The 15185-nt window shown below is 45.2% G+C and overlaps 2 protein-coding genes across 2 annotated transcripts in view; one reads left to right on the top strand and one right to left on the bottom strand.

Moving 5' to 3' along the window:
- SNU13 (small nuclear ribonucleoprotein 13) overlaps positions 1 to 15185 on the top strand; it is a 335885-nt gene that overhangs the window by 260338 nt on the left and 60362 nt on the right. The window lies entirely within an intron of this gene.
- Positions 1 to 15185, bottom strand: part of MEI1 (meiotic double-stranded break formation protein 1) — a 97011-nt gene that overhangs the window by 48849 nt on the left and 32977 nt on the right. The window contains exons 11-14 of the mRNA XM_050806162.1: positions 6188 to 6302; positions 4647 to 4738; positions 3687 to 3828; positions 1504 to 1615 (exon numbers count right to left, since the gene is read on the bottom strand). Coding sequence (XP_050662119.1) covers positions 1504 to 1615; positions 3687 to 3828; positions 4647 to 4738; positions 6188 to 6302 — 461 coding nt within the window. The remainder of the gene's footprint in view (positions 1 to 1503; positions 1616 to 3686; positions 3829 to 4646; positions 4739 to 6187; positions 6303 to 15185) is intronic.

Genomic DNA, 15185 nt, shown 5'->3' on the forward strand with positions numbered 1-15185 from the left:
CAGGAGAATCACTTGAACCGGGAGGCAGAGGCTGTGGTGAGCCGAGATTGTGCCATTGCACTCCAGCCTGGGCAACAAGAGCGAAATTCCGTCTAAAAAAAAAAAAAAAAAAAGGCCAGGAACAGTGGTTCACACCTCTAATCTCAGCACTTTGGGAGGCCGAGGTGGGCGGATCACGAGGTCAAGAGATCGACACCAGCCTGGCCAAGATGGTGAAATCCCATCTCTACTTAAAAAAAAAAAAAATTACAAAAATTAGCCAGGTGCAGTGGCAGATGCCTGCAATCCCAGCTACTTAGGAGGCTGAGGCAGGAGAATCACTTGAATCAGGCGGGGCGGAGACTGCAGTGAGCTGAGATCATGCCACTGCACTCCAGCCTAGGCGACAGAGTGAGACTGTGTCTCAAAAAAATAAATAAATAAATAAGAAAAAAAAATCCAAATTCCTCACAAGGCCAAAAAGGGCCTACTTGGCTGAGCCCTGGCTGCCTCTCCACAGTAGACTTGTTGCACAACATTTGTTGCATGCCATGTGACAAGAATAAAAGAAAAAACATTAAGTTATAATGATAAGAGTCAAATATAGCTCAGATTAAGAAAGCATGTTCTGGCCAGGCGCAGTGGCTCACGCCTGTAATTCCAACACTTCGGGAGGCCGAGGCAGGCAGATAATGAGGTCAAGAGATCGAGACCATCCTGGCTAACACGGTGAAACCCTGTCTCTACTAAAAAATACAAAAAATTAGCTAGGCATGGTGGCAGGCACCTGTAGTCCCAGCTACTCGGGAGGCTGAGATAGGAGAATGGCGTGAACCCAGGAGGCAGAGCTTACAGTAAGCCGAGTTCGTGCCACTGCACTCCAGCCTGGGCGACAGGGCAAGACTCCATCTCAGAAAAAAAAAAAGAAAAGAAAAGAAAGCATATTCTACAGCCAGATTCCCTGGGTTTGAATCCTGGGCATACCACTTATAGTGTGACCTTAGGCAAGTTACTTAACCTCTCTGAGATTCAGTTTGCTCATCAGTAGAATGAGTATAATCATAATAGAAAATTCCTAGGGTTTTTCTGAGGACTAAATGAGTCCATACATGCAAAGCACTTAAAACAGTGTCTCACACACTGTAAGAACTTAAATGTTAGTTATTATTAACAACTAGTCACTAACATTACTAAAAACTCTCAGCTAATTTTTCTTTAATCTTTTTGTAGAGATGGGGTCTCACTGTATTGTCCAAGCTGGTCTCAAACTCCTAGCCTCAGGTGATCCTCCCATCTGGGTCTCCTGAAGCACTGGGATTACAGGCATGAGCTACCACCCCCAGCCCCTTTAATGACTTTTGATTGCTGCCTGTTACTTCCTTTCACTCAACAGTGGACAAAGGATACAGATTCTGAATGAATTAGTAAATGTGCACCCACAACTTATGCTCTCTTTGAATACTCTCTGAGCACTGCCTAAGGTGCTTGCCTCTCTCCCAACCTCCACATTTGCCTACTGCCTACCAAGCTTCTTGGAAAACTTCTCCTTCATGTGGGGAACGATGATAAAGAGGCTGTGTAGAATTGAGAGGAAAACTTCCATCAAAGCTGGGTGGGTGGTCTGTTCCAAATGTCTCTGCAAAGAACCAGAGAACATAGCCCATCAGGATTGAGTCTCTGAAGAAGAAAAGGCATCAGAGAAAACTCTCATCAAATCTAGCAACAGTAGATTAACTCCTTTCACTTGAAAGACACAAGAAAAGCTAGGGAACTTAAAGTCCAAACCTATATCTAAGGCTTGGATCACCTAATAGATTGCACTAGATACTTTATCTCTTTGTGCCTCTGTTCCCAAAAGACTAAAATGGGAATAACAAGATATCCCTCCCAGAAACAAATGTGGTCTGGTGCATAAAAACTGCTTTCTAAACCATAATGCAGAGTGACTCTCATGTTTCTATTACTATAGTAATAATAATAATATAGTTAATAAACTGCCTTCATATTTGTTATTTTTTTGGGGGGGTTGTTTTTTGTTTGTTTTTTGAGATGGAGTCTCTGTCACCCAGGCTGAAGATCAGTGGTGCGATCTTGGCTCACTGAAACCTCTGCCTCTCAGGTTCAAGCGATTAGCCTGCTCATGCTCCTGGGCAGCTGGGATTACAGGCACGCATCACCACGCCCGGCTAATTTTTGTATTTTTAGTAGAGACGGGGTTTCGCCATGTTGGCCAGGCTGGTCTTAAATTCCTGACTTCAAGTGATCCACCCGCCTCAGCCTCCCAAAGTGCTGGAATTACAGGCATGAGCCACCGCACCTGGCCTGTTATTATTATTTTTAAGGCTGGTCAAGTAAAGCAGGGGGAATGAAGAAGGAACAAAGAAATCTGTAACTGGTTGTGATCAATTAGTTGTAAATACCATTGCACTCAGACCAGCCTTCAGGTAATTCTTCAAGAGTCATGAGGCAGTCTTATGTGGTAGACACAGCTCTGAATTAGGGAAAAAAAAAAACAGGGTTCTAGTTCAGGCTCTGTACATAGCCACCACAATGTGCCCCTGGGTAGTCAGTCAGCTCCTCCCTTCCCTGAGTCTCAATTCCCTTTCTGTAAACAGCTGGGTCCTCAGAGGCATTGTTCTTGTTGACACCTTTCCTTTCATTTTTAGAGCAAGTTTGGTTGTTTTTATTATTATAAAAGTAATATATGCTCTTTAAAGAAAATGTGTAAAATACAGAAAAGTAGAAAGAAGGAATAATACAATAATTCTATGATCTTCTAGATTTAGCTCTAACACTTCAAAAATCTAGGAGGAAGGCAGGGCAGGTTAGTAAACTGCCATGAGTTGCCCAAGTCTTACTGTTAGTGGGTTAAGTCAGGGCCACAGTCCAGGGTCCCTGACCACTACCTCCTGCAGACTCCAGCTCAATGGCTTCTTCAAGGAAGAGAACCTCACTCGTGCAGAGCCAGAGGTGCCTCCCTGCTGCCACCTACTGTTCCCAGTAGATGGTTAGGAGTTGCCCTTTCCTGACTAACAGGTACTCCTCACAGGCTCACAGGATACCCAAACCTCAAGCAGGAGAGGATTCATCCAAGGTTACCCAGAGTCAGCAGCTCTTGGCCCTGCTCTTCCCACCATCTCAACCTCAGGTCAATTCAGAATGAAGCTCTTCAGGATCAAGCCTCTCTTCAGAGTGGTCATCTCTCATTTTACAGAACACACATACATGTTCCTTATTAACACTTGGATAACAGACATTCACTGCTGCTCATTATTAAAGACACAAGAAAAGCTAGGGGACCTGAAGTAATAGGTTCAATCTCAGCACCATTATGGGCTTGCTTTATAACTATAGAAATATGACAACATTATCTGTAAATTAGGGCAAATTATAGCATCCATCTCCCAGGGCCATTGGGAGAACTAAATCCAGCCGTGAATATTAGGCACTTATTGCTCCATAAACTTACCAACTTATTATTTTATTATTACTGCTTTCTATTTTTTCTTAAGAGGAACCTGTTAGTTTCATAATGAAACACTACATTTTATTTTTAGAACAAAGGAAAGGTAGCAGCAAGAATCGCACTGCTGAGGCCCCCAGAGAGTTCCTTTGAGCAGTTACTGCCTTATGCCTCTGAGCCTGGCTCGCCTGCACATTCCTCTCTGCCCCAAGCTTCATGCTGCCCATGGCTCAGGAGAACGCACCATCACCATAGGGATACACAGCGAGTCACAGGCACTGAGAAGAAATTCTGAGAAGGCCTCCAAGGTGTCTTCCTTCTTGGCGCTGGGAGCTGTGAATGGATTCTCCTGGGCTGAAGGCTCACTCTGGAATTCTATAGCCAACCTAAGAAATCAATGTGTAAGTATATCCACTACCACCTATGCAACCTAAAGATTACAAACACCCTCCTGGGGGGTAGCGGGGAGTGCCTGTGCTCAGGGTCCAGGGAAAGTATCTCTATTATCAGATCAGGAGAAAGTTCAATAGACCACAATGAGGAGAGGACTTGATCCCTGGCTACATCTCCAGATTCTTGCTCCCTCCCCCTCCCCCAACTATGTGTACTTCCACCCCACTGTGTGTACTTCCCTGAATATGCTATGCTATTTGCTATTTCCCATTCATTTGCCTTTAAATATGCTGCTCTCTCCATCTGGAATACCTTCCCCAGGTTCTTGAAAACCTAACAAATCCCACACGTATACAAAAAAGCATCTCTTCCCCAAGAGACTGTGAGCTCCTTGCGGGCAGGAGTCATTCTGACTTTTCTTTCCAGCCCCACTGTCTAGCATCAGGCATGGCACACAGTAGATACAACAAACATTTGTTAATGTAAACTGAATTAATTCAACAACCATTCAGTGAATACTTATAGTGCTAGGCTAGTTGGGGGGTGGTGGGGAGCGAAGGTGAATAAGACACAACCTCATGGCACAGTAGCAAAACTCCATGAGGAAGGAATCTTTAGAAAGGTCCTACCCCTAGCTGCCTGCCCTCAAGCCTCCTCCACACCCCCGCAAATCCTACCCCAGCCAAAATCCTCTTTGCCATACAGCAGAGTATCAGAAATCAAGTATTGCCTCTAGAACTTCACCCATTGTCTGAATCCCTTCCACACCTACCTTCCATGCTATTACTTCGTACCACAGAGGGCTCCTCACCTGCAGGCATTTCTAAATCCCTCCAGAGTGCTCAGGAGGAACTTTCCCCTTTGAAGAATGGCTTTCTCTGAATTTCTACTGGAGGCATGGCCCTGAGGTGGGAAGGAGAGACAGGAACCTAGTGATCAAGTATATGCTGTGTCTCAGTCTATGCTTGGATGACTGTAGACCTCTTCTTCTCACACTGCAGTCTGACATTCCTGTACACCTAACTTTCCAAGAGATCTTGGCTATATCCTTGCAAATAGCTCCTTTAAAAAATCGTGGCAAAGCTGGGCGTGGTGGCTCACGCTTGTAATCCCAGCATTTTGGGAGTCCAAGACGGGCAGATCACAAGGTCAGGAGATCGAGACCATTCTGGCTAACATGGTGAAACTCCGTCTCTACTAAAAATACAAAAAAAAAAAAAAATTAGCCAGGCATGGTGGCAGGCACCTGTAGTCCCATCTACTAGGGTGGCTGTGGCAGGAGAATTGCTTGAACCCCGGAGGCAAATGTTGCAGTGAGCCGAGATCACGCCACTGCACTCCAGCCTGGGCAACAAGAGCAAGATTCCATCTCAGAAAAAAAAAAAAAAAAAATGGTAGCAGGGGCCTGGTGCGGTGGATCATGCCTGTAATCCCAGGACTTTAGGAGGCCGAGGTGGTCAGGAGTTCGAGACCAGCCTAGCCAACATCGTGAAACCCCGTCTCTACTAAAAATACAAAAATTAGCCAGGTGTGGTGGTGCATGCCTGTAATCCCAGCTACTCGGGCGGCTGAGGCAGGAGAATCGCTGGAACCCGGGAGGCGGAGGTTGCAGGGAGTCAAGATCGTGCGCCACTGCACTCCAGACTGGGGCCACAGAGTGAGACTCTGTCTCAAAAAAAAAAAAAAAAAAAAAAAAAAAAATGGTAGCAGTGTTGGAGGGATCTTAACCAACAGTCTCTCTGAACCACAGGAATGGCTATTGGTCTATTTTATGCAGAAAGCTGTCACAGGCTAGTGGGCATTAGCTTGACTGTAATGGCCCTATTAGTTGCTCTAAAACACAAGAAAATCTCCACTCCATCAGGTGTAAAGAGCTTAGTTTCCAAAGTTAATCCTGAAAGACACAATCAACATTCACACTGACAGTGTCTTACCTGATATCTTAAGTCTACAGGCTATTAAAAGTCAGCAACTACAACACATTGTATATGGTTCAGATTCTAAGACTCTAGTGAATCCAGACAAATAATTTTGTGAGCATGTTTACTCTATCTGCTTATATGATATAAACGGAGAATGTATGTAATAGACTGGTGTAAAAACACCCTGGAATTTAGTATCTAGGCTTAGGTACTTTCTAGTTATAGACCTTAGAGAAAAATTATTTAACCCTCGTGGCTTTAGTTTCCCCATCTGTAAAAATGAGAATAATAATCCTTAAGCCTCATAGTAGCCATGTGTGCATGAGAAAAAGCCATGAAATAGCATACAAAAGTAAGGGAATATACTAATTATCTTTCTAAAACACATTGCAGCATGATCTTCAGAAGCAGCAGGCTGCAGTACACTGACCAGGGGCCTCCTGTTCAGCAAGGTCTGGGAAAACTCCGCACACCGGTTTAGCATGGCTTCTAGCAAAGACTGCAGTTCCCCATACTGCACAGGTGGAGCACTCTGATGGTCCTTCCTGCATCCAGAGAGACAAAAGTAGGTTCATGGTAAGGCAAGGGTATTCCCAAGATAACCCCAGGTTCTTAGGCAACGAGAGGCAGTGTGGTTGGATCAGAACATGGAATTTAATCTGATAAAAATCCTTACTTGGCCGGGCGCGGTGGCTCAAGCCTGTAATCCCAGCACTTTGGGAGGCCGAGACGGGCGGATCACGAGGTTAACCATCCTGGCTAACACGGTGAAACCCCATCTCTACTAAAAAATACAAAAAACTAGCCGGGCAAGGTGGCGGGCGCCTGTAGTCCCGGCTACTCGGGAGGCTGAGGCAGGAGAATGGCGTAAAAAAAAAAACCCGGGAGGCGGAGCTTGCAGTGAGCTGAGATCTGGCCACTGCACTCCACCCTGGGCGACACAGCGAGACTCCGTCTCAAAAAAAAAAAAAAAAAAAAATCCTTACTCCAGGCCAGGCATGGTGGCTCATGCCTGTAATTCCAGCACTTTGGGAGACTGAGATGAATAGATGTCTTGAGCCCAGCAGATGGAGACCAGCCTGGGCAACATGGTGAAACCCAGTCTCTACAAAAAATTAGCCGAGTGTGGTGGCACACACCTATAGTTTCAGTTACTCAAGAGGCAGAGGTGGGAGGATCACCTGAGCCCAAGAAGGTAGAAGCTGCAGTGAGCCGTGATCACACCACTGCACTCCAGCCTGGGTGACAGAACAAGACCTTGTCTCAAAAAAATCCTTACTTCATGCTTATCTAGCTGCACAACTTCTTGTACAGTCCTTGACCTCTCTAACCATCAATTTCCTCATCTATTAAATGAGGCTTAATAGTGCTTTCCTCATAGCCTTATCATGGGGATCAAATTCAATAATGTATGCCAAACACTTAGCATGATGCTTAATACATAATAAGTCCTTATAAATGTCAGCTGTGTCTATTATTACTATTAAGGATACAAGGTTTTCTCACAGAGGAGAGCTTGCTGGTGAAAGAAGCACTACCTAGAATTGAACGTGCATCAAGAGAGTAACAACCACTGTTTTCCATTAAATAACAAGCTCTCCTGGGGAAGAGGGATCAAACTTTGTTAACTCAATGAGGAAAACCAGGATCAATAGGTAAATGTTACTAAGATCCAGAGATAGAGTCTCACTCTGTCACCCAGGCCGGACTGCAGTGGTATGATCTTGGCTCCCTGCAACCTCCACCTCCCAGTTTCAAGCAATTCTCCTGCCTCAGTCACCTGAGTAACTGGGACTACAGGCGCATACCACCACACCCAGCTAATTTTTGTATTTTTAGTAGAGATGGGGTTTCACCATGTTGGCCAGGCTGGTTTCAAACTCCTGACCTCAAGTTATCCACCCACCACAGCTTCTCAAAGTGCTGGGATTACAGTCATGAGCCACTGCAACCATTGTGAGAACTTACTTTTTTTTCTTCTTCTTTTTGAGATGGAGTCTCGCTCTGTCACCAGGCTGGGGTACAGTGGCGCAATCTCAGCTCACTGCAACCTCTGCCTCCCAGGTTTAAGTGATTCTCCTGCCTCAGCCTCCCAAGTAGCTGGGACTACAGGTGCACACCACCGCACCCAGATAATTTTTGTATTTTTAGTAGAAACGGGGTTTCACCATGTTGGCCAGGATGGTCTCGATCTCTTGACCTCATGATCCGCCCGCCTCAGCCTCTCAAAATGTTGGGATTACAGGCGTGAGCCACCGCACCCGGCATCAGTCTGAGAATTTTCTGAGTCGAAGTCTGTAGGAGTACAGGGGACCATCTCTAGGGAGAAGTGAGTTCCCCATTCTATAAGATTATATGCAGAGACTGGAAAAGTACTTTTGGAGATTCAATCATTATGAGTATGGGGTAAATGTAGACAGGTAACACTTAGGGCCATTTGAACTCTCAGATTCTATAGACTCAGATGAGCTTAGAGTCATTGACTAGTTTAATTGTGAGTTCCCAAGAGGAAAGGGACCAGTCCCATCTTTTCACTTTACCTAAACAGAGACAGGTGCATTATAAGTTGATGATTAATAGAACAGATGTCAAATGGATGAATGACTATTTTACAAGGTATTGGTTTCCTAGGGCTGCTATAATAAATTACCACAAACTGGGTGGCTTAAAACAACAGTTTATCCTCTCTCAGTTCTGGAGGCTAGAAATCTGAAATCGAGGTGCCGTCAGGGCCATGTCCCCTCTAAAGCAAGCGTGTCCCACCCACAGCCCACACGCTGCATGCAGCCCAGGACAACTTTGAACGCAGCCTGACACAAATTTGTAAACTTTCTTAAAACATTGTGAGATGAAACCCCATCTCTACTAAAAATACAAAAATTAGCCGGGCATGGTGGCGCGTGCCTGTAATCCCAGCTACTTGGGAGACTGAGGCAGGAGAATCGCTTGAACCAGGGAGTTGGAGGTTGCAGTGAGACAAGATCACAACACAGCACTCCAGCCTGGCGACAGAGCAAGACTCTGTCTCAAAAAAAAAAAAAAAAAAAAAAAAAAAATTGAGATTTATGTGTGGCCCTTTTTTTTTTTTTTTTTTTTTTTTTTGAGACGGAGTCTCGCTCTGTCCCCCAGGCTGGAGTGCAGTGGCCGGATCTCGGCTCACTGCAAGCTCCGCCTCCCGGGTTCACGCCATTCTCCTGCCTCAGCCTCCCGAGTAGCTGGGACTACAGGCGCCCGCCACCTCGCCCAGCTACTTTTTTTGTACTTTTTAGTAGAGACGGGGTTTCACCGTGTTCGCCAGGATGGTCTTGATCTCCTGACCTCGTGATCCGCCCGTCTCGGCCTCCCAAAGTGCTGGGATTACAGGCTTGAGCCACCGCGCCCGGCCATTTTTTTTTTTTTTTTTAAGCTCATCAGCTATCGTTAGTGTCAGCATATTTTAAGTGTGGGCCAAAACAATTCTTCCAGTGTGGCCCAGGGAAGCCAAAAGATTGGACACACCTGCAAAGGGTCTTGAGAAAAATCCTTCCTTGCCTCTTAGCTTGTGGTGGTGGCCACAATCCTTGGCATTCATTGGCTTGCAGCTGCATCACTCTAATTTCTGCCTGTCTTCACATGGCCACCTTCCCTCTGTGCATGTCCATATGTCACTGTATGTTCAAACAGCCCTCTCCTTACATAGAGACAAGTCACTGGATTTACAGCCTGAGCTGTATGACCTTATCTTAACCAGATTCAATGTACAAAGGCCCTATTTCCCAAATAAGGCACATTCACAGGTTCTTGGCAGATACCAATATTGGGGGGACACTATTTAACCCAGTACAGTAGCTAGGAAATAAAACCTATTAATCCTCATCCCTGGGCCTTTGTTGAGCACTAAGAGCAATCTGTTGGGCCTTCTAGCAGGTTCTCAGTCAATTGCATATGGTTAAGGCTTGATTTCCCCTTTCCTTCTTCATCTCTGGGAGCTCCAAGTTTGATGATATTACACAATCATCAAGCCCTAGTTCTGCCATCTTTAAATTCTTGGGGTTTTTTTGTTTTGTTTTGTTTTGTTTTGAGACAGTGTCTCGCTCTGTTGCCCAGGCTGGAGTGCAGTGGCACAAACACAGCTCATAGCAGTCTCAACTTCCTGGGCTCAAGCAATCTTCCTACCTCAGCCTCTCAAGTAGCCGGGACTACAGGCATACACCACCACGCTTGGATAATTTTTGCAGAGACAGCATTTCCTCAGGTTATCCAGGCTAGTCTCAAACTCCTGAGCTGAAGCAATCCTCCCGCCTCAGCCTCCCGAAGTGCTGGGATTACAGGTGTGAGCCACTGTACCTGGCCTCTTTAAATTCTTTTTAGCAGCTCTCACTCTTCATTCTTCCGTCTAGTTGTGCTTTCCAAAGACCCTCTGAACCACCCCACCTCAGAGGGACCACATCAGTAAACATTCTGGGAAGTTAAAGTCAAAAGTAAAATCATCCTTGGCCAGGCGCGGTGGCTCAAGCCTATAATCCCAGCACTTTGGGAGACTGAGGCGGGCAGATCACAAGGTCAGGAGTTCAACATCAGCCTGGCCAATATGGTGAAACTCCGTCTCTACTAAAAATACAAAAAGTGGCTGGGCGCGGTGGCTCAAGCCTGTAATCCTAGCACTTTGGGAGGCCGAGACGGGCGGATCACGAGGTCAGGAGATCGAGACCATCCTGGCTAACACGGTGAAACCCCGTCTCTACTAAAAATTACAAAAACTAGCCGGGCGAGGTGGCGGGCGCCTGTAGTCCCAGCTACTCGGGAGGCTGAGGCAGGAGAATGGCGTAAACCCGGGAGGCGGAGCTTGCAGTGAGCTGAGATCCGGCCACTGTACTCCAGCCTGGGTGACAGAGTGAGACTCCATCTCCAAAAAAAAAAAATACAAAAAGTATCCAGGCGTGGTGGCAGGCACCTATAGTCCCAGCTACTCGGGAGGCTAAGGCAGGAGAATCGCTTGAACCTAGGAGGCGGAGGTTGCAGTGGACCAAGATTGAGCCACTGCACTCTAGCCTGAGCAACAGAGCGAGGATCTACCTCAAAAAAAAAAAAAAAGTAAAATAATCCAAGGCTTAATAACCTGCCCCCTATCCATCTCTCTCCATAATTCTAACCCAACAGCTTTCCTGCTTCTCCAGGAAACACCCACTTCATGTAACCTGCTGGTCAACTGGCTACTGCACCCTAAAGTCTCCAACCCATGTTTCACTAATCCTAGCAAATCTAACTCTCACCCTTCATAGCACAACTGAAATACCACCTCCTGCCCAAAACTACAGGTCCCCTCTAGCAATGTCCTGCTGGGAGACTTCCAGCTCAGCATAGGTGCCTCTGATTGACACTGCTCTTACTTATGCTTTTGTTACCTTGTTGGTTTACTCATCCCACCCACTCTGGAATTCATGCCCTAGATTTAGAGATTCAAATTCAGGGAAGGACAAAGGAGGAAAGGAAACAGACTGAAGTCACTGTCATGTAAATGCTATTTTTTGTTTCAATTTTTAGAACCAACCTAGAGTCAAATTACAAAGATTTAAATATAGTTACAGAAGAGATTATAAATATTAACAACTTTCACAATGTAAAATTAAAGGTACAGCTGACTGGCCTTGAGAAATAGAAGTAGGGAAGAGAGGGGAAAAGAAGAAGAACTGGGGTACTGTTAACCACGTAGGAACTCAGGAGACACTGCTTTCAAGTTGAGGGAACAAGAAATACCAGTTTTAGGTACATTATTTAAAGGTTAAAAACAAAATATTAAATAGCAAAAATGCCAAGGACATGTAGAGAAGACAAAAAATGTGAGCTAACTAAATCTTGATCTTTCTTACTGGCAAGTCAACGAATAATGTCTTAAATTTAAGATGGGGATTATAGGCACCCACCAGCACACCCAGCTAATTTTTTTGTATTTTTAGTAGAGACAAAGTTTCACCATGTTGGCCAGGCTGGTCTTGAACTCCTGACCTCAGGTGATGCACCTGCCTCGGCCTCCCAAAGTGCTGGAATTACAGGCGTGATCCACCATGCCCAGCCTATTCTTTTTCATGATAAATCCTGTATAATTTATTTATTTATTTTCAAGAGAGGATCTCACTCTGTCACCCAGGCTGGAGAGCAGTGGCATGATCATAGCTCACTGTAACTTCAAACTCCCGGGCTCAAGCGATCCTCCTGCCTTACCTCCAGAGTAGTTGGGACTACAGGTGCATGCTACCACACCCAGCTTATTTTATTTTATTTATTTATTTATTTTGAGATGGAGTCTCGCTCTGTCACCAAGCTGGAGTGCAGCAGCGTGATCTTGGCTCACTGCAACCTCCAACTCCCTGGTTCAAGCGATTCTGCCTCAGCCTCCCAAGTAACTGGGATTACAGGCACGTGCCACCACACCCAGCTAATTTTTGTATTTTGGGTTTGGTTTGTTTGTTTGTTTGTTTGAGACAGTCTTGCTCTGTTGCCCAGGCTGGAATGCAGTGGCATGATCTCGGCTCACTGCAACCTCCACCTCCAAGGTTCAAGCGATTCTCCTGCCTTAGCCTCCTGAGTAGCTGGGACTACAGGCGCCCACCACCACGCTCAGCTAATTTTTGTATTTTTAGTAAAGACAGGGATTCACCACATTGGTCGGGCTGTTCTCGAACTCCTGACCTCGTGATCTGCCCACCTCGGCTTCCGAAAGTGCTGGGATTACAGGCGCGAGCCACCATGCCCAACCAATATCTTATTTTGTATTATTTGAATACATTACTTTGTTAGAAATTTAAAAGAGAAAATATGGTAACAAAATAAAAGTTACTCTATACATATGGGTTTCCTGGGTTTTTTGTTTTTTTTTTTTAAGATTTCAAGCACCTTGCTAAGGAATAATTTCCCATTGTGGTGCTAGGATCCCTTAGTCTCACTGTCCATTTTAACATCCTTCATTCGCATACTGACTACCTACAAAGAGCCAGAGATACAGCAGTGAAAAAACTGACAAGGTCCTTGAGCTCCTGGAGCTTATATTTTAGTGAGGGGAGGGGAGATATAAAACAAATGAATAGGCTGGGTTCAGGGGCTCATGCCTGTAATCCCAGCTATTTGGAAGGCTGAGGCAGGAGAATTGCTTGAACCCAGAAGGCAGAGGTTGCAGTTAGCTAAGATCGCACAACTGCACTCCAGCCTGGGTGACACAGTGAGACTCTGATTAAAAAAAAAAAAAAGAGGCTGGGCGCGGTGGCTCACGCCTGTAATCCCAGCACTTTGGGAGGCTGAGGTGGGCAGATCACAAGGTCGGGAGATCGAGATCATCCTGGCTAACACAGTGAAACCCCGTCTCTACTAAAAATACAAAAAAAAAATTATCCAGGCCTGGTGGCAGGCGCCTATAGTCCCAGTTACTTGGGAGGCTGAGGCAGGAGAATGGCGTGAACCCAGGAGGCGGAGCTTGCAGTGAGCGGAGATCGTGCCACTGCACTCCAGCCTGGGTGACAGAGCGAGACTCTGTCACAAAAAAAGAATAAACAAGAACTTTCAAATGTTTGATAGATGCTATAGCAGTCTGATAAGGTCAATTAGGAAAGGAAATTCTGAATGAGACTTGAATGACAAGAAAAAAGCAGTCACAAAGATTTAAGGGAATATTATTTTGGGCAGAGTTGGAATAATTAGTGGCAGGAATAAGATTGATGTGTTCAAGAAACAGAAAGCAGATCAGAGGAATGAGCAAGAAGTGACTGAGTACTGCTTGTGGAGTCAGGGACCCAAATCTAATTCTTCAGATCCCAAATTGGGTGTTTTTATCTATATCCCAGTCGCATGGACAAATTGAGATTGAAGTTTCTGGAATAAAGCACCAGGCAGTTGGAAATGTCATCTGGAGTTCAGGAAAACACTATAGTGGGCTGAATGGTGGTACCCAAAGATGTCAGGTCCTAATCCCTGGAACCTATGAATGTTATTTTCTACAGTAAAGTTTTCACAGAGAATCTTGAGATAAAGCAGTTATCCTGGATTATTCAGGTGGTCCCCTACATGCCATCATAAGTATTCTTATAAGAGAGAGGCAGCCAGGCATAATAACTCATGACTGTAATCCCAGTACTTTGAGAGGTCAAAGTCGGAGGATCACTTGAGGCCTGAAGCTCAAGACCAGCCTGGGGAATATAGCAAGATCCCCATCTCTACAAAAAATAAGAAAAAATTTTTTGGCCGGGTGCGGTGGCTCACACCTGTAATCCCAGCACTTTGGGAGGTGGAGGCAGGCAGATCACGAGCTCAGGAGATCGAGACCATCCTGGCTAACATGGTGAAACCCCATCTCTACTAAAAATACAAAAACAAAATTAGCCAGGGATAGTGGCGGGCGCCTGTAGTCCCAGCTACTTGGGAGGCTGAGGCGGGAGAATGGTGTGAACCTGGAAGGCGGAGCTTGCAGTGAGCCGAGATCATGCCACTGCACTCCAGCCTGGGAGACAAAGCAACACTCCGTTTCAAAAAAAGAAAAAGAAAAAAGAAAAAAAATTTTAAGAAAAGAGAGAAAGAAAAGGCAGAGGGAGAGTATACATACAAAGAGAACAGAAGACAATGTGGTCACAGAGGCAGTGATTACAGTAATATGACCATAAGTTATGGAATGCCCACAGCCACCAGATGCTGGAAGAGGCAGGGAAGGGTTCCCTATTAGAGGCTCCAAAGGGAGTGTGGCCCTGCTGACACCTTGATTTCATCTCAGTGATACTGATTTTGGACTTCTGGCCCCTAGAACCATGAGAAGGTAAATATCTGTTGTTTTAAACCAACTTTGTGGTAATTTGGTCCTGCCGCAATAGGAAAGTAATACAGGCATTTTAGGCATGAACTACAGATTTGAGCATTATCAACATATAGCTATAGTAGCTGAAGCTCTGTGAGTGGCTGAGAGCATTCAAAGAGAAACTACAGTAAGAGAACCAGGGCTAGAGACTGGAGTTCATAGTTGTTAAAGAGCTGCCAGCTTCTGATTAAAGATGATGGAGTCAACAGATACATTTATCTCTGCTACTCCTTACCAAAATGAAACAGAATTTTCTTTCAAGATGTAAATTCAAAACAACAGAGAAAATACAAAAGACATGATAATATAACATTTTGGAAGTATAATTTGGCCCTCTGTATTGTGGATTCTGCATCCATGGATTCAACCAACTATGGACCAAAAATATTTTTTAAAACTTACAAAAAATAACAATATGGCTGGGCACAGTGGCTCACGCCTGTAATCCCATCACTTTGGGAGGCCAAGATGGGCAGATCACCCGAGGTCAGCAGTTCAAGATCAGCCAGACCAACATGGAGAAACCCTGTCTCTACTAAAAATACAAAATTAGCCGCGTGTGGTGGCGCATGCCTGTAATCCCAGCTATTCAGGAGGCTGCAGCAGGAGAGAG

This window comes from Macaca thibetana, chromosome 10, assembly GCF_024542745.1.
Source record: "Macaca thibetana thibetana isolate TM-01 chromosome 10, ASM2454274v1, whole genome shotgun sequence".
Classification (NCBI taxonomy): Eukaryota; Metazoa; Chordata; class Mammalia; order Primates; family Cercopithecidae; genus Macaca; species Macaca thibetana.